This window comes from Melanerpes formicivorus, unplaced genomic scaffold, assembly GCF_026170545.1.
Source record: "Melanerpes formicivorus ecotype bairdi unplaced genomic scaffold, bMelFor1.0.p_v2 SCAF_29, whole genome shotgun sequence".
Taxonomy (NCBI): domain Eukaryota; kingdom Metazoa; phylum Chordata; class Aves; order Piciformes; family Picidae; genus Melanerpes; species Melanerpes formicivorus.
In genome coordinates, this window is record NW_027142381.1 from 3,517,678 (window position 1) to 3,542,716 (window position 25,039).

At 53.3% G+C, this 25,039-nt stretch overlaps 1 protein-coding gene across 1 annotated transcript; it reads left to right on the top strand.

Moving 5' to 3' along the window:
- Positions 1-1,245: 1,245 nt before the first annotated feature.
- MKS1 (MKS transition zone complex subunit 1) lies at positions 1,246-18,910 on the top strand. Its single transcript, XM_068154503.1, has 17 exons — positions 1,246-1,333; positions 1,424-1,595; positions 2,533-2,688; positions 3,069-3,166; positions 3,348-3,476; positions 3,795-3,899; positions 4,272-4,380; positions 5,556-5,612; positions 6,785-6,827; positions 7,351-7,413; positions 8,189-8,259; positions 9,202-9,271; positions 11,436-11,543; positions 12,401-12,534; positions 13,734-13,816; positions 13,899-13,996; positions 14,827-18,910. The coding sequence occupies exons 1-17, from the start codon at positions 1,254-1,256 to the stop codon at positions 14,931-14,933; spliced, it is 1,683 nt and encodes a 560-aa protein (XP_068010604.1). The 5' UTR covers positions 1,246-1,253; the 3' UTR covers positions 14,934-18,910.
- The last annotated feature ends 6,129 nt before the right edge of the window (positions 18,911-25,039 follow it).

Below are 25,039 nucleotides of genomic sequence, written 5' to 3' on the forward strand. Positions count from 1 at the left end.
TATCACAGTATCGCTAAGGTTGGAAGAAACCTTGAGGATCATCGAGTCCAACCTGTCATCACAGACCTCATGACTAGGCCATGGCACCAAGTGCCATGTCCAATCTCCTCTTGAACACCTCGAGGGATGGATTAATAGCCACAAGGTGTTGGGTGTCAGGTTGGACTTGATGATCTTTGAGGTCTCTTCCAACCTTGTTGATTCTATGATTCTATTCCCAGAGTAGCAGAGGGGAAGCAATTCCCAGCCCAGCATCCCAGGAGTGGTAAGGAAGGGAGCACTCTGTGCAAGGGGACCCTTTAGAGTTGGAGGTCCCAGCTGGCAGAGCAGGGTTGCAGAGCTATTTGGCACACCAGTATCGTGGGCAGTGACTCAAAGAGGATCACCTTGGGGCAACCAGGCTGCTGGGAGGGATGGAGTCCACTTTGTGGCTGGCTCCAGGGAGGGGACCAGAGAAACCCAGATGGTGCACAAGAAGGAAGAATTCAGGTTCACAGAGAAGCCTCATCCAGCCATGATTTATATGGACTGTGGCTTATATGGATCACCAGGATGTTGCCACAAGGCTCTTTGAGAAGGGCCAGGAATGCAACAGAGCCTGTGGCAGCAGGAGGCAGCAGCAAAATGGCCATTGGGAGATATAGCTGCCACCCTGGGCTGCCTGTGAAGGGGCAGACTCATCCCACTCAGTGTGAGGGTGGTGGTGGTCTCCATGATGCTGTCCTTTGCCTGGCAGCCTGTTGTCAAATGTTGAGACAGATAAGGAAAGGGGTTGGGAATAACCTGGAGAGAGGAGCAGGTTCACAGCTGGTGAGGTTTTGGCCAGATGTTAGGGGTACCATAGGACTGGGGGAATTGCGGTGTTCAGGGCACCACAGTGAGTCCCTTGCCCTCATAATCGCCATGGGGCTGTTCGGATGGGGAGACTCTGCTCGAGGGAGGCTCCACGCGGAAAGACGTGAGGAACCCCCTCTCACCCCGGGGCCAGGGGGACACTTCCCCGAGGCCTTCACACCCTCACACGGAGGGCTGCGAGAGGCTGCTGGAGGCTGGGGGACTGCGTGCTGCGGTGGCAACTGCGTCGCGCCCAGCCGGGGCTCCCGCAGCCGGGACCGGAGGCGAAAGCCACCCTGCGCCGAAGGAGGTCGTGGGCGGCAAGCTCCCGGGGGCGGAGCGGGTTCGGGCGGCGGGCTGCCTCCGGCCGGCAGGGGGCGCCGCGCTCGTCTCCATGGTGAGGCGGCGGCGGCCGGGCTATGGCGGCGCCGCGCTGGAGCTCGGACACGAGCACCGCCGTTTACCGCTCCCGCGACCCCGTGCGCAACCTGCGCCTCCGGTGAGCGCCGCCCCCCGCCCGCCCCGTCCAGGGTCCCTCCGGCCTGCCGTGACGCTCCCTCTCTTTCCCTCCTTCCTTCTTTCCCGCTAGGGTCCGCATCCAGCGGGTCACGTCGGCGGGACCCCTCCTGCCTCAGGCCCCGCCGCTGCTCGCCGGCCCGCGCGGCTCCGAGCTGCTGGGCCTGACCGAGCGGCCACGGCCGCCCTCGGGCGAGGAGGCAGAGGAGGCCGAGGTGGCGTGGCAGGAGAAGCTTTTCAGCCAGGTGGGTGTGAGGGGAGCGGGGCTGAGCCGGGGCTTGCGGGAGATCCTCCTCGCGGTGCTGCCCGGCGCCCTGCGGGGTGTCCTGTCGGGGGTGAGCTGCGGCCCCCCGGCTCCTCCCGCTGGGCGTCGGTGGCTGCTGTTGGCTGCCGCACGCCCGAGCAGTGTTGGAGCTGCGCCGCAGTAGGGTTGTTTACTGAGAATCGCAGAATCGTTTCGGTTGGAGGAGATCTTCGAGCCCAACCCTAAACACAGCACTGCCAGGTCACCACTGAACCACGTCCCCCAGCACCACATCTCCAAGGCTTTTAAACCCCTCCAGGGCTGGGGACTCCACAGCTTCCCTGGGCAGCCTGTCAGGGCTTGACAACCCTTTGGGGGAAGACGTTTTTTCCTGATGTCCAAACTAAACCTCACCTGGTGCAATCTGAGGCTGTTTCCTCTTGGCCTCTCATTTGTTACTAGGGACAAGAGACCAACCTGACATCGCTCCAGCCTCTTTTCAGAGAGCTGTAGAGAGCAAGGTCTCACCTGAATCTCCTTTTCTCCAGGCTGAACAACCTCAGTTCCCTCAGCTGCTCCTCACAAGACCTGTTCTCCTGACTCTTTACCAGCTTCATTGCACTTCTTTGGACACACTCCAGCACCTTGGGGTCCTACTGAGGGCCCCAAAACTGAACCTGGTATTGAAGGTGTGACCAGTACAGGGGGATGATCACTTCTCTAGTCCTCCTGGCCAGACTATTCCTGATCCAGGACAGGATGCAAGTGGCCTTCTTGGCTACCTGTTCACACACTGCTGGCTCATACTGAGCCAGGGTTTCCAAAGGATCTTATTTGTCTTGGGGGGGTTGGGGGGGAGGGGGTTTGGAAATCTCAGCTGAAAGTGTTTGTGGGTCTGACAGCGCTGGTGAAAGGCAGCTTTTGTGCTTTGCCTCCAGTTTGAGGTGGATCTGTACCAAAATGCATCAGCCTGCCAGACTCCCCTGGACCGGCAGTACCACGAGGACATCCTGAAACTGGAGAAGGCAGGAGGTCGGAAGAACTGCCGCATCTTCACCTACACCGACCATGACCGATTCACCAACCTGGAGGAGGTACCACCTCTGTGTCACACACAATCAATACAGCAGTGTCTGTGTCAGAACCACCAGGCCTGCTGCAGAGGGAATGTTTGTCAGGTCTTGACTGTGCCACAGATGCTGTGTGCAGGAGGACGTGCGGCTTCTTGCGAAGCAGCTTCACGCAGCCCCCCAGAGCTGGGGTGAAAGGTCCCTGTTTTCAAAAGGCTGAGTGGGGCAGCTTGGAGTGGCTTGGCTTTGCAGCATTGCTTTGTAGGTAGCCTTCAGGCTTTCAGCAGTTTGTCCTTGTGGGGGGGGTGCATATGTACCTGTTCTCTTCTCCAGGAGTGGAGCTGGGTTTGAGGAGCATGTCCTGGTACAGTTAACCCAGTGCCTGTCTTGTTTCTCTCTTCCAGCACTGCCAGAAGTTAACTGACTCAGATCATGAAGTGCCATCATATCTGGCAGAGAGGATGGCCAATGTGAGGAGGAGAAGACAAGACCGTAAGCCAATGTGAGTGCAAACTGGGTCTCAGAGTTTTCCTACTGCTGGTGCCCCAGCTGCAGGACATTCTGGTTTGTGGACCTTGATGTCTTGCAACCTGGCAGTTTGACTCCTGGCTGTGGGGAGCTCATTGCTGCTTGAGCTGGGCTGCTGAGGTCAGCTGTGACTTGCGCTGTTCTGTTCTTGACAGAGAAGCCAGTTCTCTGAAGTCAAAAATCATCACCTGGGAACCCTCAGATGAGTTTATAAAGAACAATCACGTGATTAACACTCCTGTCCAGACCATGTACATCATGGGGGACTTGGGACCTTATGGGAAGTAAGTAAAATCCTGAAGTGGTCTTAGTTTCCCAGCAGGAAACCCATCTTCCTTCCTTACTCAAAACTCCTGTTTCTTTCATTAGTTAAGGGGAGACAGTTCCAAGAGCTCAGTAACTTGGGCTGCTGTTTCTGTCCCTTTCCTCAGCTGGGAGGTAACTGAGTGTGTCCCTCCAAAAGACTTCTTAAACTATTGAGGGAAAATGGGGGGGTGTCTGTTCCCTTCTGTACCCCCATGTGCCTTTACTAGCTGTGCTGTGCCAGGGCAAGAGGCTGCCTGTGTTCTGTATTTAGGCTGTTTCTTGGTGTCTTCCCCTAGGCTTGGTCACAGGGAGTATGAACATGTTCTTTGCACCATCAAGGTGGACAGCAATGGGGTGATCACAGTGAAGCCTGACTTTACTGGCACCAAAGGACCCTACCGGTGAGGGGGACAGGGCTGCCACCTCTTGTGGCACTGGTACAGAGGGATGGAGTGGGTGGTTGGTCACCTTGCAGGCAGCAGATCAGCACTGAAACTGGGGGGCTACTTTTGAGTTTTACTCCAGAGATTTCTAAGACAAGAGCATTGCGTACTGGTGTCATTGCATGTGTGATGTGTGGGGCTTTGGGACACGGGTTTTGCCTGTCTGGACACAAGCAGGTCTCCCCTTTTGAGCCATTAAGCAAGGACAGGGCCATTAGTGCTGGTAGCGGGCGACTGCAGTGTCAGGATGGCACAGTGGGTGCTGTTGCTGCCTGTGCCTGTTCTCTGCATCACCAAAGGACCTTTTCCCTGTGTTTTGGGACTCTGCAGGATTGAGCTGGATGGGGAGAAGCGAGAGGTGTGGAAATACACCATCGAGAATGTGTCTGCGCAAATGCGGCCGGAGGAGGCGGAACGCGAGCAGCAGATGTTCAGAGATGTAAGGGCCACCACTGACCCTATCACCCAGCTGTGATTTGACAGAGGGAGCTCAGCCCCTCATCTAGATGTGATTGTTAGTGCTGTAGACACCTAAAGTTGAGTGAATGTCACTGGCAGTGAGTCTCACCATGCCCAGCAATTTGAGAACTCCCAACACTGCCTAACCATTCCTGACTCTAGGCAGAGGCCCTGCCTGAGCTCTGACTGCAGCATTCTGTGTAGTGAGGACTGATCATAGAATCAACCAGGTTGGAAAAGACCACAGAGATCATCAAGTCTAACCTAATACCTGACACCTCCTGACAACTAAACCATGGCTCCAAGTGCCATGTCCAATCCTTTTCTGAGCACCTCCAGGGATGGTGACTCCACCACCTCCCTGGGCAGCACATTCCAATGGCCAGTCTCTCTTTGTGGGAAGAACTTCTTCCTAACCTCCAGCCTAAACCTCCCCTGGCACAGCTTGAGACTGTGTCCTCTTGTTCTGGTGCTGGTTGCCTGGGAGAAGAGACCAACCCCCATCTGTCTACAACCTCTTTTTAGGAGGTTGATGCAAGAAACCACCCAAATTTGTGTCTTTCTACTGTCACCTGCCAGTGATTTGCCTTCCCTTTTGAGCAGTGGGCAGACCCTTTCCTTGGTGCCTGTATGGTTATGGAATGATTTCTTGGTACCCATAAGGTCTCAGGACATTTGGAGCTCATTTTACATCTTGATCTTTCAGAACTGCCTCTTCTGGCTGGGGCAGGTGATCAAGTTACTGAATGGTTTAGCTTTTCATTTGTGTTTTTCCTTACTGTTTGTGTGGTCAAGAAGGAAATCATCATTTCACTACACTCATCTCCCACCTGTTGCTTTCATTGGAATAATTTATGCCTGTGGGTTGTTTTTTTTTCACCATATCATTTAAACTCTGGTTCTGCAGAGCTTCTTCTTCCCCTTAGATGGCTTTTGATGAGGTCTTCTCTGAAGCTCCACGCAGCCTTAGCACTTGCACGTCTTAGTTAGATTCTTGTATTCTCTGGATCTGCTCTATCAATTCAAACCCCTCTGTGCTAAGACTGCCAACAGTTTAAGTTGTATCCATTACAGCTGCAATTACATTTCAGTGAGAGAAAACCATAGCATCATCAAAAAGAGACTCTTCCTAATCCCCTTGCTCTGTGTTTTCAGCTCTATGCTCGGCACAAGGAGTACCTCAGTGGTCTTGTGGGCTCAGAGTTTGAAATGGTGAGTTCCAGCAGCACTCAGCAGGGGACCTGGAGCCCTCCTGCCTTTGGAGGCTGTTGACCTGCTTAGCATGACTGCTGTTTGTGGACCTGGAGCCCTCCTGCCTTTGGAGGCTGTTGACCTGCTTAGCATGGCTGCTGTTTGTACACTGTCTCCAAAACATTCCGGGGGTGTCTTGGCAGCTTTTACCTTGGGGTGGCTCCCACAGAAAATTGGGTCAAAAGGGGCAGGTGGCAATGGGTATGGGGCCTGCAGAGGTCTGTCCTGCATCTGTCAGACCAGCAGCAGAACATGCTGAAAGCTGCAGTCTGTGAGGCTGCACACATAGTCTGAAGGCCTTTGTCTGTAGGACTTGGAGAAGAGGGTTTAGGTCTTTTGTGATGGTGATTGCTGTAACTTATTGAATGTCAAACACATCTATGTGTCCTAAACAGTCCCTCCTACCCCCAAACTCAGGTGCAGTTTCCCTTCTTACTGAGTTACCCAGACTGCAGTCTTTGGTGCTCAAATCTTGTTTGCTGAAGTGTGAAAGTTGTTGCACTTGCTTGTACCTCAGTGGAGTGCCTCAGCTCATCCTGGGCTTCTCCCTGCTTGTACCTCAGTGGAGTGCCTCAGCTCGTCCTGGGCTTCTCTCTGCTTGTACCTCAGTGGAGTGCCTCAGCTCATCCTGGGCTTCTCCCTGCTTGTACCTCAGTGGAGTGCCTCAGCTCATCTTGGGCTTCTCCCTGCTTGTACCTCAGTGGAGTGCCTCAGCTCATCCTGGGCTTCTCCCTGCTTGTACCTCAGTGGAGTGCCTCAGCTCGTCCTGGGCTTCTCCCTGCTCCCCCCACCTTGGGCAAGGGCAGGAACACTGCAGGAGAAACAGGACTATGATTTCTGCAAGTCACTCCTCACTGTCATTTTAACTGTAATATAACCAATTTATATTGTTCTTGAAGCCTGCAGGGAAGTGATTTACAGCATAATAAACTCCTGCAGTCTAGGAATTCAGTCTCTGTAGAGAGCCTCTCTCTAGAGGAGACTGCTTGCTTCTGGGAGGTGATATGGGAAGTTGTGACTCCTGCCTGGCCAGCAGAGTGAACCATTGGTGTACAAACCTGGGTGAGAGCCTGTTGGGAGGTTCCAGCAGTGACCACTGAGCTCTTTATCTCATCATCTGCTCGTTCTTACAGACTCTGCCTGGCACGCTGCGCCTCATGGTGAATGGAGAGATTGGTGAGTCCTTGTTACAAACAGTAACTGCAGGGGCAAATCTGGGTCTGCTGGGATGTCTGAGGCTAAGAAGGGGCCAAGGATTCCTGGATCACAGGCTGGTCCAGGGTAGGTGATTGTCTCCCTGGAATCCTTCTTGCTTCCCCTGTTGTTGTGGATTAACTCCATGAGTGGCACTTAAAGGTTGGGGGCTGCAGATCTGCAGCTGTTGTAGGAAGACCTACAGATCTGGAAGAAAAAAAAGGAGGGCAGACTGGGAAGTTCAAGAGAGATTAAAACAAAGAAAGCAATTAAATGTGTGATCCCCCTAATCTGATCAGTGGTGTGGGGACAGGGCTGGACTACAGAAGGGATCTTCACTGAGGGTCATATTCTGCTACTTTGATGACCCAGGCTTTGCTCAGCTTCCAGCAGTAAATGATTGTTGCTGAGGTTATTGATGCTGGCTCTCTCAAAAGCCCTCAGTGAGCACTGGAGGAGTTTGGGTGAAAGCAATCAGTAGAAATTCATCCTCTCTTCTTCTCAGTTTCAGCTCAAGGCTATGAGTATGACAACCTCTATGTTCATTTCTTCGTGGAGTTGCCTGCCCGTAAGTATTCATCTTTCCAGCCACATCCCAGCAGGGTAAGGAATGAAGGATGCTTAGGCTGGTCCATCAGATCAGCTCTGCTGAAAGGCAGTAAACTTTGATGCTGGAGCTGGGATCTAGTCAGAGGTCTTCAGAGGTAAAATTGCAGGGCTTAATTGTTTGAACTAAACTCCTGTCTGGGAGAAAGTAGCATCTGCCCCTCTTGTCTCTTCCAGATGAGAGTGAGACAAAGAGGTCCATTGCCTGCTCAACCAGTGGTGGTGGTATCCAGCAGTCCACCCAAAGCTCATTATTTATACTGCAGAGAGTAGCCTAGTCTTGTCCACCTCAGCAGTGACCTTGTCTGATTGCAGTGCTCACCATCATGCTCTCATTAACATATTACATTTGGACTGATAAAGAAGGTTCCCAGCACTAACCTCCACATCCTGCTGCACATTTCAGTCCCCTGAAGCAGTGGCTCTGGCTTCCCTCTCTGGTTGTACCCTGATGTTTATCCAAAAAGGTACCACTGTTGCTCTTCAGTGCATTTAGACACAGTCCTGCTTTTCTCTGAAGATGGAGTTGGTGCTTTTCATCAACAGTTCAGGGTGCTCTGGGGAGCAGCCATTGCCTGGAACAAGACTGTGTGGGACACCCCTAGGGAAATTCAGCGTGGGTGATGTTATCTGCCATCCCAGCCATCTGGGAGACTGGTGTCTCCTTTGAGCTGTTCTGGTTTGTGAATCATCCCTCTCACCCAAAGCATTCACCACATGTCCTCCTCTCCTCCTAGAGTGGTCAAGCCCTGCATTCCAGCAGCTCTCAGGAGTGACACAGACCTGTGCCACCAAGGCTGTGGGCTGGGTAAGGACATTTTCAGACATGCAGAGCAGATTGAAGAGGCATTCTCTGAAGTGGAACATGTGTAACAAGCTACAGATAGATTGAGCAAAAGTCCTGACTTGGGAGCTCCTGTGGGATTCTCCTCATTCTAGCTTGGCATTTTTCAGGGTGCTGAAAAGTATGAAACTAGTTAAAGCAGGTAAAAACAGATAAACAGATAAACCAGATAGATGAACAGATAAACCAGATAGATGAACAGATAAACCAGATAGATGAACAGATAAAACAGATAAAACCAGACCAAATCAAACTGCTTCAGAGCAGTTTCTGGAACCTCACATTTTTTCTTCCTCCTGGCTGAGTGACTGCCTTTGGAGCTTTGATTTCTTTTTTGTTGTGTTCCCAAATGCTCAGTTAACCAAGAATTGTTCTGGCTTGCTCAGCACATGCATGCAAAGAGTCTCTAAACTGGTGTCTCAAAACCATCCCCTCCTCCTCCTCCTGTTTGGGAAGTTGATTCCATTGCTGTCTCCAGCTCCTCTCAGAGAAATCTTCATTTTGCCAACTTCTAAGTGTCTGTCATGTGAACTGGTTTGCATATTACAAAAGCAATTCTCAGGCAGCATTTCAGCAAAACCATTGCTGAGATATTTTGCTTGGGTCCTTTAAAGACTCTGCTGCTGTAGTAGTTGAGCAGCTGGCTGGATTGTCATTTGAGCTGTCTTACATTTTCCCCTTGTTCATTATTTTGAGCAGCCTGCTCCATCAACATGGCACTTGGGGAGTGTGTGCAAGTCCATCATGCACTCAGGGGTTTGTTAGTGGGATGTGATTGATCTTGTTTGGGCATCATTGCGTCTTTTCCACCATTCATTCCCTTCTCCCTGCTCTCTGTGCCTCCTGCAATGCTGGTGATGAGGTCTCCTGGCCAGGAATCTGATCTCTGCCTCATTCCTTTCCTAGGAGAATGTGGCATATTTCTGCTACCTCTTCACTTTGGAGATGTTTTTCACCCAAGGAGATGAATCAGAAGGTGTGTTTGTTACTCTGAAATCTGCTGATCACAGTGTAAGGTATCATGGTGCCTGGCATGTGGCTGTCCCCTCACAGAGATCATAGTATCATTCAGGGTTGGAAGGGACCACAAGGATCATCTAGTTCCAACCCCCCTGCCGTGGGCAGGGACACCCCACACTAGATCAGGCTGCCCAGAGCCTCATCCAGCCTGGGCTTAAACACCTCCAGGGACGGGGCCTCGACCACCTCCCTGGACACAATTAAACAAAGGGGAATGGGGCTGGGGTTGGAGCTGGGGTTGTTTAGCCTGGAGAAGAGGAGGCTAGGGCAGACCTTACTGCTTGCTACAACTACCTGAAAGGAGGTTGTAGACAAGTGGGGGTTAGTCTCTTCTCCCAGGCAACCAGCACCAGAACAAGAGGACACAGTCTCAAGCTGCACCAGGGGGAGTTTAGGCTGGAGGTGAGGAGAAAGTTCTTCCCAGAAAGAGTAACTGGCCATTGGAATGTGCTGCCCAGGGAGGTGGTGGAGTCACTGTCCCTGGAGGTGTTCAAAAAAGGCTTGGATGTGGCGCTTGGAGCCATGGTTTAGTTGTCAGGAGGTGTTGGGTCTTAGGTAATAGGTTGGACTTGATGATCTCTGAGGTCTTTTCCAACCTGCTTGACTGTATGAAATGGTGCTCCTTCAGGGAATGTTCACCCCTCACCACACAGCCTCTGGACCACACACACATTGCCCTGCCCAGGAATGCAGTATGGATGCAATTCATATGGCTGTTGCCCTGCTTCCAGGCTCTGGGTCTTGGCTTGTTTGTCCCCACACACCTGCCTTGCTGCTCTCTGTGGCCATTCCTGCGCGCTCTGTGTACTGCATCGAGCCCTGGGATGCTGCAGCAGAAGAATCAGGCAGCTTTTGGGTGGTTTTTTTTTGTTGCACACAGCTGAAACTCTGAGCCTGACATTTGTAGACAGACTCAGTGACCTGTATAATCTTTGTGTAGTTTCTGTCACTTTGAAACTTCCAGCTCTATTTTAAGCTGGGTTTCTCTGCTGCCTGCTCCTGCTGCTTCGCTACGCTACTGCTGCTTCCTCCCCAGCCCCACTGCTCTTTGGATTGCAATTGCTTGGGACAGCTTTGTGTCATGCCTGGCCACTTGGATCCAGTGTATGCAGTGGATTGGAGTAGTCAACCAACACTAATGAAGTTTCAGCCTGGAATAAACAGGAGGGGGGAGAAAAATAAGTTCTTGGAGGTCTGTAGGAGAATCTTAAGTTAATAATCCCTCAATAATGGTGGGGAAACTTGGAGATGAAAAGGTGCCCCTGTTTGGCATCAGAGCATTCACAGAATCACAATGGTAGGGGTTGGAAGTGACCACTGAAGACCATTGAGTCCAGCCCCCTTACAGAGCAGGATCACCAACAGCAGGTCACAGTCTCACAGTATAACTAAGGTTGGAAGAGACCTCGAGGATCATCGAGTCCAACCTATCAACACAGACCCCATGACTAGACCATGGCACCAAGTGCCACGTCCAGTCTCCTCACACAGATGTTCAAGGTCCAGGTGGGCCTTGAAAGTCTGGAGAGAAGGAGACTCTACCACCTCTCTGGGCAGCCTGCACCAGTGCTTTGCCACCCTCTGAAGAAGTTCCTTCTCATGTTTAGATGGAACTGCCTGCCTATGGTCAAGTTTATGCCTATGACCTCTTGTCCTGTCACTGGAGACCACTGAGAAGAGTCTGGTCTCATCCTCCTGACACCCACCCCTTAGATTCAGGACCACTGAGAAGAGTCTGGTCCCATCCTCCTGACACCCACCCCTTAGATTCAGGACCACTGAGAAGAGTCTGGTCCCATCCTCCTGACACCCACCCCTTAGATTCACCAAAGGTTGTCTTGTCTGCTCAGACATACCTATAGAACCAGTTTGGACTTGCTCTCAAAACAGTTTCCCCAACTTTTTAACATCTTACCAACAATTCTGGTTTCATCCTCAGATCTGAGGGTTCAGCTCTACAGGGGAAAATCATCCTCCACCCATCTAGGGCAGCCATTGTAGGAGAAACACAGAAAGCACTTCCTGCTGGTGGAGTTGGGCATTTAGGTGTTTGGGTTTTTTTCCTTCCCCTCTGTGATAGTCTTCCTCCCAAAGCTGTGCTCTCCTCCCCTTCCTTGCAGGCAGTCTCCCTCAGTGGCCTGTGCTCTACTTTGAGGTCCTGTCCCTGGATTCCTGGCAGAGGTATCGTGTTGAAGGATATGGTTCTCTGGTGCTGCCAGCATCTCCAGGTAAAACATAACTCAGGCAGTGAAGCTGGGAATGGGTCCAGCTGGTCCTGGGGAGGCTTTGCCTTTCTGTGCTGAAGGGGCATCAGGGTAGGATTTGAGGGAGCTGGGGTGGTTCAATACTCTGGGGGGGACCTCATAGCTGCCTTCCAATACCTGAAGGCATCCTGCAGGAAGGCTGCAGAGGGACTTTTCATGAGGGTGTCTAGAAACAGGACAAGGGGGAATGGTTTGAAGCTGAGGGACAGTAGGGTTAGACTGGATCTTAGGAAGTTCTTCAGTATGGGGGTGGTGAGATTCTGGAATAGGCTCCCCAGGGAGATTGTGGCTGCCTCCTCCCTGAGGGTGTTCAAGGCCAGGCTAGATAGGGCTTTGAGCAGCCAAGTCTAGTTGGGAGGTGTCCCTGCCCATGGTAGGGAGGTTGGAGTAGATGATCTCTGAGGTCATTTCCAACCTTCCATTCTATGAGGCATCTTGCACCATTCTGCCTTGTTGAGAAGCATCATCTGTTGCTGTCCTTGCTCCTTCGGTGGTTCCATCACAACATCTTGAGTGATGAAGCTCTGGGCTGATGCTGCATACCCAGCATCATTACAGCAGCAGTGGCCTTCTCTGTCCCACGTGGAATCTGGGGGTCACAACTATTCTGACACCCATGTGTAGTAAGGAGATGCTCCTCAGGGGTACTTCCAGTGCTGGCCACAGCTCTGTGGGGCTGACTCTTTGGGAGAATCTCATGGAGATACCATGCAGTGGTTCCACTTCCAGCCTACTGTGGTCTGGGCCAGCAGGTAGCCATCTACCATGCTCTCCTCTGTGGTTGGTCATGGCTGCTAAGCTGTCCTGTTGTCCTGGGTCAGGTCTCCATGAGCTCACCATCTCTACCTGGCGCCCTGTGGAGCTGGGGACAGTAGCTGAGCTCAGAAGGTTTTTCATTGGTGGATCTCCTGAGCTGGAGGACCTCACCTACGTCAGGATACCGTCGACCTTCAAGGTGGGCTCAGCTGCAGGGCATTGCTCTTCCTGGGAAAAGGTAGATGGTGCTTTTGGCTTCAGATGTCTGAGCAGCCTGGACCAGATTTGAACAAGGCCTGTCCCTCTGACTAAAGAAACACATCCTCTGTGAGGCTGTGACCATGAACAGAGGAATGAGCAAGCACTGAGGCAGACCTCTCAGCCTTCTGAGGTGTGTGCAGCCTGGAGGGCTGGGTGGACATAGACCAAAGTCTTGACTTATCCCTGCCTGTGCTGGCCCTGCCTGTGCTGTCCATCAGGTCAGCAGTTGTCAGCAACTGCAGACTTCTCCCTGGGTCTTGGTAAGGAATTGTGGCTTTGGTGTGCCTGGAACAGCCTCCTGGAGCTGATGGGTGTGAGGCAGGCAGGAATGTCACATTCTTAAGACAGCTGCAGAGGTGCTTGCTGGTGTCATGATCATCCTGATCTTAGAAGCTGCCTTGTGTGGGAACAAACCCTGATGCAGTTGTTGAAACCTTCCTCCAGCACTGCACAATCAGCTTGTGAGTGTGCCTGCCCTCAGCACAGCCTGGTGCTGCCAGCCCTTCTTTCTCACCTTGCTTTCTGCATGCAGCAGGGAAGGGTGAGCCTGTGCCCACCAGAGTGCATGCTCCTGGTGTGGGGCATGCTCATTTTCCCCAGGACCAGCAGCAGGTTGCAGGCTGTGGTTGCTCTGAGCTGTGCTGTGTGTGCAGGACCAGCTGCAGGCTGTGGTTGCTCTGAGCTGTGCTGTGTGTGCAGGACCAGCTGCAGGCTGTGGTTGCTCTGAGCTGTGCTGTGTGTGCAGGACCAGCTGCAGGCTGTGGTTGCTCTGAGCTGTGCTGTCTGTGCAGGACCAGCTGCAGGCTGTGGTTGCTCTGAGCTGTGCTGTCTGTGCAGGACCAGCTGCAGGCTGTGGTTGCTGTGTGTTTCTGACTGGTGCTGTGTGTGCAGGACCAGCTGCAGGCTGTGGTTGCTCTGAGCTGTGCTGTGTGTGCAGGACCAGCTGCAGGCTGTGGTTGCTCTGAGCTGTGCTGTGTGTGCAGGACCAGCTGCAGGCTGTGGTTGCTGTGTGTTTCTGACTGGTGCTGTGTGTGCAGGACCAGCTGCAGGCTGTGGTTGCTCTGAGCTGTGCTGTGTGTGCAGGGCCAGCTGCAGGCTGTGGTTGCTGTGTGTTTCTGACTGGTGCTGTCTGTGCAGGGAGCACGTCTGAGCCGCCTTGGGTTCCGCACGGAGACAACCGGGAGCGTCACCTTCCGCCTGCACTGCCTGCAGCAGTCCAGGTGAGTGCAGCAAGGGGAGTACAAGCTCCACCTTGTGTGCTGTGTTTTGGCAACCCTGACCTTCTGATGTCCTTCTCTGCAGAGCCTTTCTGGAAACCAGTGCCCTGAGGCAGCGCATGCAGAGCGTCCTGGACCGGCTTGGAGGCTTCAGCCAGCAGAGCTCTGTCTACAGCGTTTTGGGTGAGGCTTTCAGTGGCGTTCTCCTGGAGAGCCTTTTGCTCACTTTTGCCCCCCTGGTTTCACAGAGTGGGCAGGGGGTTTCAGGAGAATCCAGTACTGTGAGGATAGTTGTCCTCATGAGTCCATAGCTGAGGTTAAATGTGCTAATCTGAGCTGGAAATTGAGGAGGCATCAGCTGGCAGCAGATGGGAGGGATGACAATCCTGAGGGCTGGAACCCCTCTGCTGGGAGGACAGGCCGAGACAGTTGGGGTTGTTCAGCCTGGAGAAGAGAAGGCCCTGGGGAGACCTTAGAGCAGCTTTTCAGTACTTAAAGAGGCCTGTAAGAAAGATGGGGACAGACCTCTAGCAGGGCCTGTTATGGCAGAGCAAGGGGTGATGTTTTTAAGTGGAAAGAGAGATTTAGTTACAAAGAAGGATTTTTTTACATTGAGAAACTCTGTCCCAGCTTGCCTGGAGAGGTGCTCTATCCCTAGAAACATTCAAGGTCAGGCTGGACAGAGCTCTGAGCAACCTGTGCTCTAGTTGAAGATGTCCCTGCTTACTGCAAGGGGGTTGGACTAGATGACCTTTAAAGGTCCCTTCCAACCTAAAGCATTCTGTGATTCTGTAAGCACTCTGTGAGGGCAAAGCCTCGCCTGGGCTGCCCAATCTCGCCTGGCACTGAGCAGAGTTTGTAGTGCTGATGCACAGAGCAATGGTGGAACTTAGGAATAGAAAGTGAGCCCCTCCCTGCTCCAGGAGAGGTGATGCTCACTGGACAGCCTCCTCCCTCCCCTTCCCTGAGGCTGTCTGATGCATTCTGCCTTGCTGTCACCTGCTGTGTTGTAGAGGCCTTCCAGAGGGCGCGGCGCCGGATGCAGGAAGCACGCAAGAGCCTTCCTCAAGACCTCATCAGCCCCTCTGCCTCCACTGTGCACCAGTCCCAGGAGCCATGATCAACCACCTACACTGCCTGGGAGCACTTGGCACCTTTCTCTCCCACCCAAGCTCAGCAGGAGTCACAGTGCTGGTGTCTGGAAGCTTATGAAGCCCTTCCTCGTGGTTTTCCCTGGCAGGGGTCAGGAGCCTGTAGCACCTCCAGGCCTGGAATCTGCATTTCCATGGGTGCCTGTGGCAGGAGCCCCATTGTTTTTTCAAGGCTGTTTGTTACCAGGCCCTAACAACCCAGGCAACTGTTCACATTTCTGCTGAGCAGACTCAAATGCTGACATGGGACCTGTGAACCCTTTAACACCTTTTCAGGAGCTTGAATAGTAAATGATTAGAAGCCTTTCAAGTCTACATGACTTAGTACATGTAGTTTTCTTCTTAAAGAAGAGGGTGGTGTTGAAGGTCAAGGCATGAAGTCATGCTGTTGGAAATGTCCAAGTCATGCTGTTGGAAATGCAGTGAAATGAGCAGACAACTTCTTGAGAAGTGCTGATCATCATCATCAACATTTGCAGCTATAGGGCAATCAATATTAAAATGAATCTGCTCACCTGGGCCTTAAGATTGATTCATTCCTAGAGAGAGAGAGCTCCCTGCCACTTGTACCTGTGAAGGCAAAGGAAAGGAATGGCATTGGACTGAGAACTGGACAAGAAGGGTCACATTCTGTACCTCTTTGTATGTGCCCATAGCAGTTGTGGCTCTGCAGTGATGAGCAGGAGGATTCTTTGTTGAAGAACACAACTGAAAACACACATTCCCCTTAATCACAGCAGAGCCCCCAGGGCTGGGGCTGGGTGGTTTGCAGGCAACCAGAGCAGATGATAACATTTGCACAGCAGCTGAACTTTGAACTGTTCAAGCTGTTCATTTGAGCTGTGGCTCGTTGCTGCTGCTCTGGTTGCAGTGCACTGCATTGCTTCCTGGGGAAGCCTCTCTCTGCCCATTTTTTACCCAGTCTCTCCTCCTTTCCTCAAGGTTTGGTTGGGGTTTTTTTTTTGCCTGTTTTTGTTCCTGCCTCAGGTTCAGAGGAGCCAGGCTGCCTGCAGACTCCTAGTGCTGCGTCGATTTGTTTCCATTTCCTCTGCTCCCAGCACAAGCTCTAGGGAGAAAAACCTCAGGTTGTGATCATGCAGGTCTGAATGTGTCAGAAAGGAGAACTCACAGGAATTTACCTTCCCTTTGCTCTGCACATTCTCCCTTTGCAGGGAACATGAGACTCATGGCTGCAGTTGTGATGTGATTGGAACATCCCCTTCTTCCCTGCTGCTCCATTGTCTTCTTCACTCCCTTCTTGGCATTTTTACCTCGTCCCAGCCCTCACTGAGAAACCCAAACCCTTGAGTTTGTTCCTCTGTGACCTTTGTTGTCATTCCCAGGTGTGTCTGGCAGTTTGAATGCATTTGGCAGTTCAATTATAAAAGGATTTGTGCTCACCTTCCCCTCCCTTTTGATGGAAGAGGCTGCCAGCACACATTAGATAGCGCAGCCCGTTCTGCAGAGCAGTGTCCTTGGCCTGGAGCTCGGTGCTGTGACTTGTGCATGAGTCAGGCCTCCACTTGGGCTTTTGATGTGATGGCTGAAGGCACACCCCCAGTTCTGGAGGAGCAGAATTGAGAGGGGGGGATTGCTATGGTGCTCTCTAAGGATCCAGTCACCTTTCACAGAGACTGACCCCCTCAGTGCCCAGGAGGAGAAGCATGCAGTGAGTGTGTAGCCCTTGCTGCCTCTTTGGCTTTGTTACCACAACTCAGATCATGGCCCTGCATGTTCATTGTGGGCTAGCTAAGCAACGCTGCTTTTCCTTCTGGCTCTTTCTGTTGGTGCTCATTGCTGACAGCTGAACTGCAGGTCTCTGAAAGCCTTTTCAGGGTTGAGTTACAAGGTTAGGAGAATATTCTTGTTATCAATAAAGTAACAAAACACCTTTTTGATGGAGGTGATGCCAAAAGCAGATCCTCTTTAGGAGAGTGGACTCTGGATGAGAAGATCAGGTTCCTGACTCATGCTCGTGGCTCAGCATATTTAGATGGCAGAGTGCTGGTGGATGGAGTGTTAAGGTTACACAGAGGTGCAGTAAGGCTTACATAAGGTTTACATAAGGTTTTGCTGGTTAAAAACTCAAGAGTAAAGCCTTGCAGAAACTTCAGAGCATTAAAATACAAAAGTTAGTATAACCCAGGCAGCAATTCTCCCAGAGCAGGACACTGGCAGCAGGCTTCCATCTCTGTGCTTGCAGCCTCCTTGGCCTGGCAGAGCGAAATGGTGGTGGTAGAAGATGTCTCAGAGGAAGCCTTCAGCCAATGTCCTCTGAATTTGCCCTTTTGGAGATGAAGACAGCAGCTTCCCATACCCATCTCCATGTGTGGAAATGCCACTGATCTCTGAATCAAAGCTGTCATGGTGCAGGCCTGGTGCTCTGAGCTTGCCAAGGAGGAAGTGGAGTCATGCATCCCCCAGGTGTGCACTGATGGAAAAGGAGCTGGCCATGGGGACAGAGAGAAAGGGAGGGCAGTCATCTCCTTGGAGCTGGGAGGAGTTCCTCTGTACAGAAGTGTCCCTTTACATAGGAAGGGTTACTGCAACCCAAAAGGAGAAGGGAGAGGAGGGGATGGTTGTGGGTGCCCAAGAGCATGGGATGGGAGGGTCTGGCTGGGAAGTGCTGGGAACTGAAGATGGAGGGAGGCTGGAGGAGCCTGCAGCAGGCACAGGCTAGGCAGTGCTGTTGGACTCTTGCTGGGACCAGGGTGGCTCTGGCAGACTTGAAGGTCTGTGCATGGCCAGCAGCCCCCCAGCTCTTGCTGCATCAGCTGCAGCAAAGTAGCTGGGTCCTCTTTTGCTTTGTCTGCTTCTTCCTTCAGGGCAGACTGGAGCTGTGATGGCTTGAGTGCCAGCTGAACTTCCAGCTGAACAGGCATCTGTCTGAGGCTGAGCCCTGCAGCCTTACCAGTGATGTGGTCTGCGTGGGGGCAGGAGCCAGCTGCAAGTCCCCAGCGGCCTTCCGGGCATCTCATTAAACAAACTATGCAAACAAAGAGCAGTTGCAGAGATGTTGGCTTGGTGGGAAAAGGGCTGTGGGCAGTTGGCAGGGCTAGTCTGATGGAAATCAGCAGCCATTAGAAATTCCAGTGTAAATCTAACAGAGAAGGAAAACCTGGAAGTGAGTCATCCATGAGTGGGGAACAGCTTTCCACCAAAGATGCCAGACCCCAGGAATGGGTTTTGCTCTCAGCTGAGGAAGGTCTGGGAAGTGATAACTTCAGCTGGAGTCTTCTCTGCAAACCTCAAACACCTCTTTGGCTTGCTCTCATCCCAGTGCTTGTGATGAGCTGGGGACATAGTGTCCTTCTCCTGGAGACATCCTGGCCTGGGAGGCAGGAATTCTGTGCTGTGTCCTTCTGGAGACATCCTGGCCTGGGAGACAGGAATTCTGTGCTGTGTCCTTCTAGAGACATCCTGGCCTGGGAGGCAGGACTGCTGTGCTGATGAGCTGAGGTGGTGCACCCAGGAGGTGTGTCTTGGGAGGAGGCTGGGATGCATGTGAAGCAGAGGTGCCAGCTCTGGGGGAGAAGGAGCTGCAGAAGGCATGTGTCCTGTGGAGATTTGCCTTGCTGGTGCATGGGGAGGGAGGGGTGCATTTCATCTGCACCGTGGGGGTTAAGTGGTCTCTTAGCTTGGAGGAGAGGAGCCTGAGGGGTGACCTCATTCATGTTGGTAAAGATGTGAAGGGCAGTGTTGGGAGGGTGGAGCCAGGCTCCTCTCAGTGACATCCAGTGGCAGGATAAGGGGCAATAGGTGCAAGCTGGAGCACAGAAGGTTCCACGTGAACATAAGGAAAAACTTTTCTCCCTGTGAGAGTGACAGAGCCCTGGAACAGGCTGCCCAGAGAGGTTGTGGGGTCTCCTTCTCTGGAGACATTCAAAACCTGCCTGGATGTCCTCCTATATGACCTCCCCTGTGTGATCCTGCTTTGGCAGGAGGATTGGACTCGATGATCTTTCAAGGTCCCTTCCTTGTGTGATTCTGTGACTCTCTGATTATTAAACCGTTGTTTAATACCCAGAGGCTGCTTGTTGGCTCAACAGATCTTCATTTCAGCCACTGGGCTGGCTAAAAGAGGAAAGCTCCCTGCAGGCCCTCTCCTGGCAGCCGAGTGCAGGAGTGGGCTGCTGCTTTCCCTTTCACCCTCAGCTGCCTTCTTTATTATGCTCATCCTCTCCTCAAGATGCAGGCTGTGCTCTCGAAAGCTAATGTCAATATTTCCATGCCAGGCAGAGCCCAGCTGACCCCAGCTAAGTCACACTTCGTTGACTCAGTTGAAAAATAAGTGTCCATGTGCCCTTTCCCTGCACTCCCATGGCTGCCTTGCTTTGATTCCATTTCTCTCACTGCCTCGGTTCGAGCAGTGAACCCCAGTGCCACGTCGGCTGGAGGTGCTTCCCTTTCTCTCATCTGTCAGGATCCTTTTCCAGAGTAAGAGAAAAAATAAATCAGAGAGGACTGATAGAATCAGACATCTCTGTAATTTAGTCACAGATTCTCATGCTCATAAAAATAATAATCTGACTTTCAAAACAGTTGGCAGGGCTCCTGCAACGTCTGAAAGAGAGGCTTGTCTCAGAGCTGTGCCATTCCAGGTTGTTTCAAGCCTTCCAGGGTGAAAGGATCAGCCTTTTGGACAGGTGGGAAAGGTGGATTTTCCTGTGGCTTAACCTGGCCATGGAAAGCCAGAAAGGTCAACCTGGCTATCAAGAGCTAGTCCACCGCTCGCCTTCTGGTGACATCGTCCTGACTTAACCAAAGCCCAAGAGATGATTGTTTAACCTGTTCCTCCTGTGAAGATGGAGGCTGCAGCTCATCCCTTCCAGATGTGTTGGCTTTATTCACTGCAGCAAAGCTTCTTGTACAGAGCAATTGGCAGTGGCAGCTTGTGCAGGAGCTGAGCAAAGCCTGTTGTCAGGCTGCTGTTGGAGGCGTGAGGAGGAGGGAGCGTGCGATTCCTGCCAGGTGCTTATTGTTTCTCTGGGGGGTTCCCAGCCCACACTGCCAGTGCCTATGATATCTTGTTCTCTGCTGCTAGTCTCCTTGTGAGTGCTGTGATGCTCTCTTATGGCACTGGGAGGCTGAGAGACCAGACAAGCCAGAGAGCCAAGTGAATGGCCAGTTTTGGTGCTGCTGTTGCTGGAAACACCAAGCCCAGCTTACTTCTCAGTGCTTGCAGCTGTGCTTGCAAGGGCTGGATTCCCTCCCTCTGGTCACATCTCCTTCTCCATCCTTTCTCATTTCCTGTCCCATTTTGGCTTTTTCTTCTGTGTCTGCATGTCACTCACCAGCCTCTGCATGCACATAGATCTGTGGTTAATCCTAGGTGTAGCTTGGGCCCTGCTTTCTCCTTGCAGCCAGCAATGCCTCTTGCCTCTCGCTATCTGCACACAAGCTGCCCTGCTCCCTTGTGCACCCCCGAAGTCACTCACCACAAGACAGCAGAGCTGAGCTGTCATAGCAGGGCACCAGCCTGTGCCATCCTCACCTTCCCAGGGCTCCTGGCCTCACCAGGCACTCTGGGCTGAGCAGAACCCCCCTGAGGTGGTGGCAGATGTGCAGAACAGCTGGATGGTGTGGATGTTGCATGACCTACCAACCTGGGCTGGCCAAAACTGCAACCTGGGGAGAGATCCAACTCTTTTTTTCTATAGCAGTCAGACGGGTTTCTGGGTGCCCTACCTCAACCTCTGCAAGTGATAGCACAGTTTCCTTTCCCTCTTAACATCCTCTCCCTTGTTTGCTGGTGTCACCTGCTCCTGCAGGGCTCAGCTGTGCTCTTGCCCCACAGGCGGTGTGGAGACAGGAGTCCTGTCCTCAGAAGAGCCATGGGGAAGCATCCTCCCGTCGCTCGGGCACTGGAGACTGCTGCTGACGCTGGCTTTTCAAAAGTAACTTTTTAATGACTGTTGGCATGGAGACAAACGTTTGGAGTAATCGCCTTTGGCAGCACGGGGAGAGGGAACCTACAGCCTGTCAGCTGGCTCCACTTGTGACTGTGGTTGCAGGAGCCTTTCCCTGCGCCACTCCTCCCCTCCCCACCCTCTCCCTGCTGGCAGGGGCGCTCACAGGCAGTGGGGTGCTGGGGTGAGTGAGGCTCCCCGTGCAGGGAGGTGATGTGGAGTGGTCCATTGTAATTAGCTGCTCCCTGCCTTTCCTCTGAGGTCCTGCCTCTCCCACACCACAAGACTTGGCCTGTGTTCTTGGCACCGAGCAAGACTCCCTGGCTCCCTCAGCACTGCTGCACTCAGCAGCCCCGGTCTTTGCCCTCCCTTGAGCAGCTTTCCAGTCTATTCCTCGACACATTACTTTTGGCAGCTGCTGCAGGATCTCAGCCCCATGCCTCTGAAGCCAATAACATCCCTGAAGTGGCAGCGGTGGAGTGCCCAGCTTCAGGTGGTTTCTGAGCAGCAGCCAAGCTGCAGGTCTTGCAGCCCCACTCCAGTGTCACATGGAGCCTGGCTGAGCTCTGGATTTCAGTCATGTCCACGCTGTCAATCTCACTCAGGGCCAAGGGCTTGCTTCTCTCTGCATTTCTGATGAGGATTCTTTCTGCATCCCCTTGCTGGGTGTGTCTGAGCTCTTCCTTCCATCAGCAGCCACAGTCCAGTTCCCTCCAGACGGAGGCAAGCCCTCAGGAACAGAAGGATCAGTCTCAAATCAGCCACAGATCTCTCCAGCCACCCTCCTGCACCCTCTGGTCCAAAGAACCTTTGTCATTGTTCATGTGTAAGTGGCACATGTGTGGCTCCTTGGGTTCCTGTGCTGTGTTTTCAGGAGCTGTTCAGCTGCCTGACTCGCCTGGAAGCTTCTAAACGCCTCAAGTGCTGCAGGCTCAGGTGCTGGTAAAGAGAAGCTTGTCTCTGGCTTCTGGTTTTTTGCAGTCCTGGTTGCTTGCAGCGTGAATGAAGAGTGGTCTGAGGTGGGGGTCGGTCTCTTCTCCCAGGCAATCAGCACCAGAACAAGAGGACACAGTCTCAAGATGTGCCAGGGGAGGTTTAGGCTGGAGGTGAGGAGAAAGTTCTTCCCAGAGAGAGTTGTTAGCCATTGGAATGTGCTGCCCAGGGAGGTGGTGGAGTCCCCATCCCTGGAGGTGTTCAAGAGGGGATTGGATGTGGCACTTGGTGCCATAGTTTAGTAGCCATGAGGTGTTGGGTGTGAGGTTGGACTTGATGATCTTTGAGGTCTTTTCCAACCTTATTGATTCTATGATTCTAAGAGCTGCCCATAGGGATCCCAAGGGTGACAGTGGTTGCAGAAGGTGCTGGGGTGCCGGCATCAGAAGTGATTTTGGCCACTTTGCATCCACTGCTGTGGCTCCTCCAAGGTTGGGGGTGAGGGGAGGGTTGGCTTGTGTGTGCAGTCGTGGGCTTGGGGACTGAATTAGCATTGCTCTTCAGGGAGATGGTGGCAGGAGAGATGCCTCTTTGATGTGCCTGCCCAGCCTCCCCAGGAGGAGGAGGAGGAGGAAACAGTAGAGAAGACAACAGAGCAGGGAGAGGATGGGCTTGCAGCTTGGGCTGTGGGGAGTGCTCACGGGGGCGATGGCAGAGGGGGTGAGGTCTCTTTTGGAAGTGCACAGTGCTCTTGTCACTTGAGTAAATTAAGTTCTCTTCCTGGTGACAGGAACTCTCACCACTGGTGGGATGTGCAATAAAGCTGGTCTGCCCACCTGCAGAGGAGCACAGGGGGGCACTGGTGGGAGGGGGAGCCCAAACAACATCCAGCCAGGTGCCTCCCAGGAGCACAGAGGCACAAGGGCAGGCAGGAACCCAGACTGGAAGGGACACCCTGACAGGGCTCCTCTTGGCAGAGCCTCAGCCCCAGGGCCCTGCTGCATAGGCACCACTTTGGTTTGCCTGGGGGCATGGGACGTTGGGGATGCAGGGGATTGTGTAGAACTTATTATGGAATGTTTAAGAAAGAAAACAAAAGTGAGGAAGATGATGGATCTGGGCAACTGGAGAGAGTGCAGCAAAGGCTGTGAAGATGCTGAGAATTTCCTCAGAGAGATGCTCCAATCCTTTCAGCATCCACACAGCATTTCCTCACAGCATTAGCCTGGAGAAGAGCAGCCTGAGAGGAGATCTCAGTGCTCGGCAGGGACAGGAAGATGGGGCCAGGCTCTTTTCAGTGGTGCCCAGAGACAAGACAAGGGGCAATGGGCACAGACTGCAAGCCAGAAGGTTTCATCTGAACCTGAGGATAAACTTCTTTGTTTTGAGGGTGCTGTAACCCTTGGGCAGGCTGCCCAGAGAGGTTGCAGAGTGTCTTTCTCTGGAGAGATTCCATACCCATATGGACATTGCCATCCTGGGCAACCTGTTGTGAGTGACCCTGCTTTAGCAGAGGGGTTGGACTAGATGATCTCCAGAGGTCCTTTCCAGCCCCCACCACACTGGGATGCTGTGAAAGCTCCATACCCTCTCAGTGGGTCTGGGAATCCCAGCCAGCAGGCGAGCGTGGGGGGCAGGTCCCCGCCGTGGCCGCCAGGCGGCGCCATGGCCCAGCGCTCCTCCTGGAGCGACCCCCGGTCCGCCAGGGGCGAAGGAGGGAGGGAGTGAGGGAACACGGGAGGTGAGGGGGCACACCGGCAGCGAAAGGACCGTGGGCTCAGTAGGACAAGCCACCTACTAAGGGAGGATGAAGGCTGCCCTTGAGAGCATCATCTCCCAACTTGGGCAGCCTGTGCTCCCTGCCACAGCTCTGGGCTGTTCCATGCCACAGAGAAACCTTCACACCCCCAGCACCAAGCCCCACCAGCGTGTTGCGACGGAGCAGATGGAAGGAGTCAGGGCTCTACACCCCCATCCTGGAGTCAAGGGCAGCGAATGGAGGAAGGAGGAAGACTGCTGAAGGGAAGAACCGCTCAAACTCACTAACAGCAGCTTCACCTGTGGGGGAGGCAGCGCAGCAGCACAAAAGGAACTCTGCTGTGCTCCCAAGCCCGAGGCTTTTCTGCAGCTGTGTCCTTGCCTGGCAGATCGAGAGCTGAGGGCTAAGCCTGTGTCTAATGGGCTTCCAAGAAATCCCGTAGCATCAGCTCTGACACGGCGCACAGCACCTCCCAGCTGGCTGGTGCTCCTTCTTTGCATATCCTACAGCATTTGCTTGGGAAATGGCATCTTGCCATTTTTGGTCTCTACAATCAGTCAGGGTCCCCTGGATGTTCGATGCAGACATCTTAATTTTCCCTGTGGAAACATTTCAACCTGAGCAGAGTTTGCTCAGGCCATTTCTCTTTGAAATGTAGGTCCTGTTCTAGGGATTTTTTGCCCAGTGTGTGAGCCTGGGGGGCATGGGGAAGAGTTATTTGTCAAGACATGAGTTTTGGTGGTGGGACACTTCACAGGGAAGAGGAATAGTTTTGCTGGGACATTCTGGCTTGACTCCCACTTGGCTGGTTTAGGAGACTGAAGGCTGTTCCTATGTAGAGCTATCCCCCTGCTCTGGTGGCTCTGGAGCTCCTCCCTGGCACAGGAGCACTGACAGGACAGCCAAGCCTCCACCCCAGCACTGGACATCCCAGGGACGCTGGACATGTTCAAGGCCACCAAAGCTGCCCAGGAGAGCCCCAAGTGTCACTCTCCAGCCAGGGCTGCCCTGCTGTGTGCCCACTCCCTAGGGAGGGCACCCTGATGTAACGTCCCGCAGGTGTGACCCCCGCCAGGTGACAGACTCTAGCTGAGCCCCGAGTGCGAGCCCCAGGTGTGACCTCTCTCTATGATCATTCCCAGGTGAGCTCTCCTCGTGAGACCCTATGTGATTACACCAGCTGTGAGCCCTCCTGAAGTGTGATCCCCAGGTGTGGAGACCTCGTATGTGTGCCCCGTGCCCCCTTCCCTCCTCCTCCCACCCCCCTTTTTCCGGTGTCTGCCCGCACTTTGCCCCCTGTTTGTTCGGGCTTCCCACCCCTCCCGGTTGCCACCCACTGTGTAAGGCCCCACCTGCCCCCCGTCACCTCCACGACGTAACCTCAGGGTGTGTGTTCCCGCTGTCATCACCACCCCCCCGCCAGCCCCGGTCCGTTCCGCTCCGCCCGGTTGCGCGCATGTGCCGCGCCCGCCCC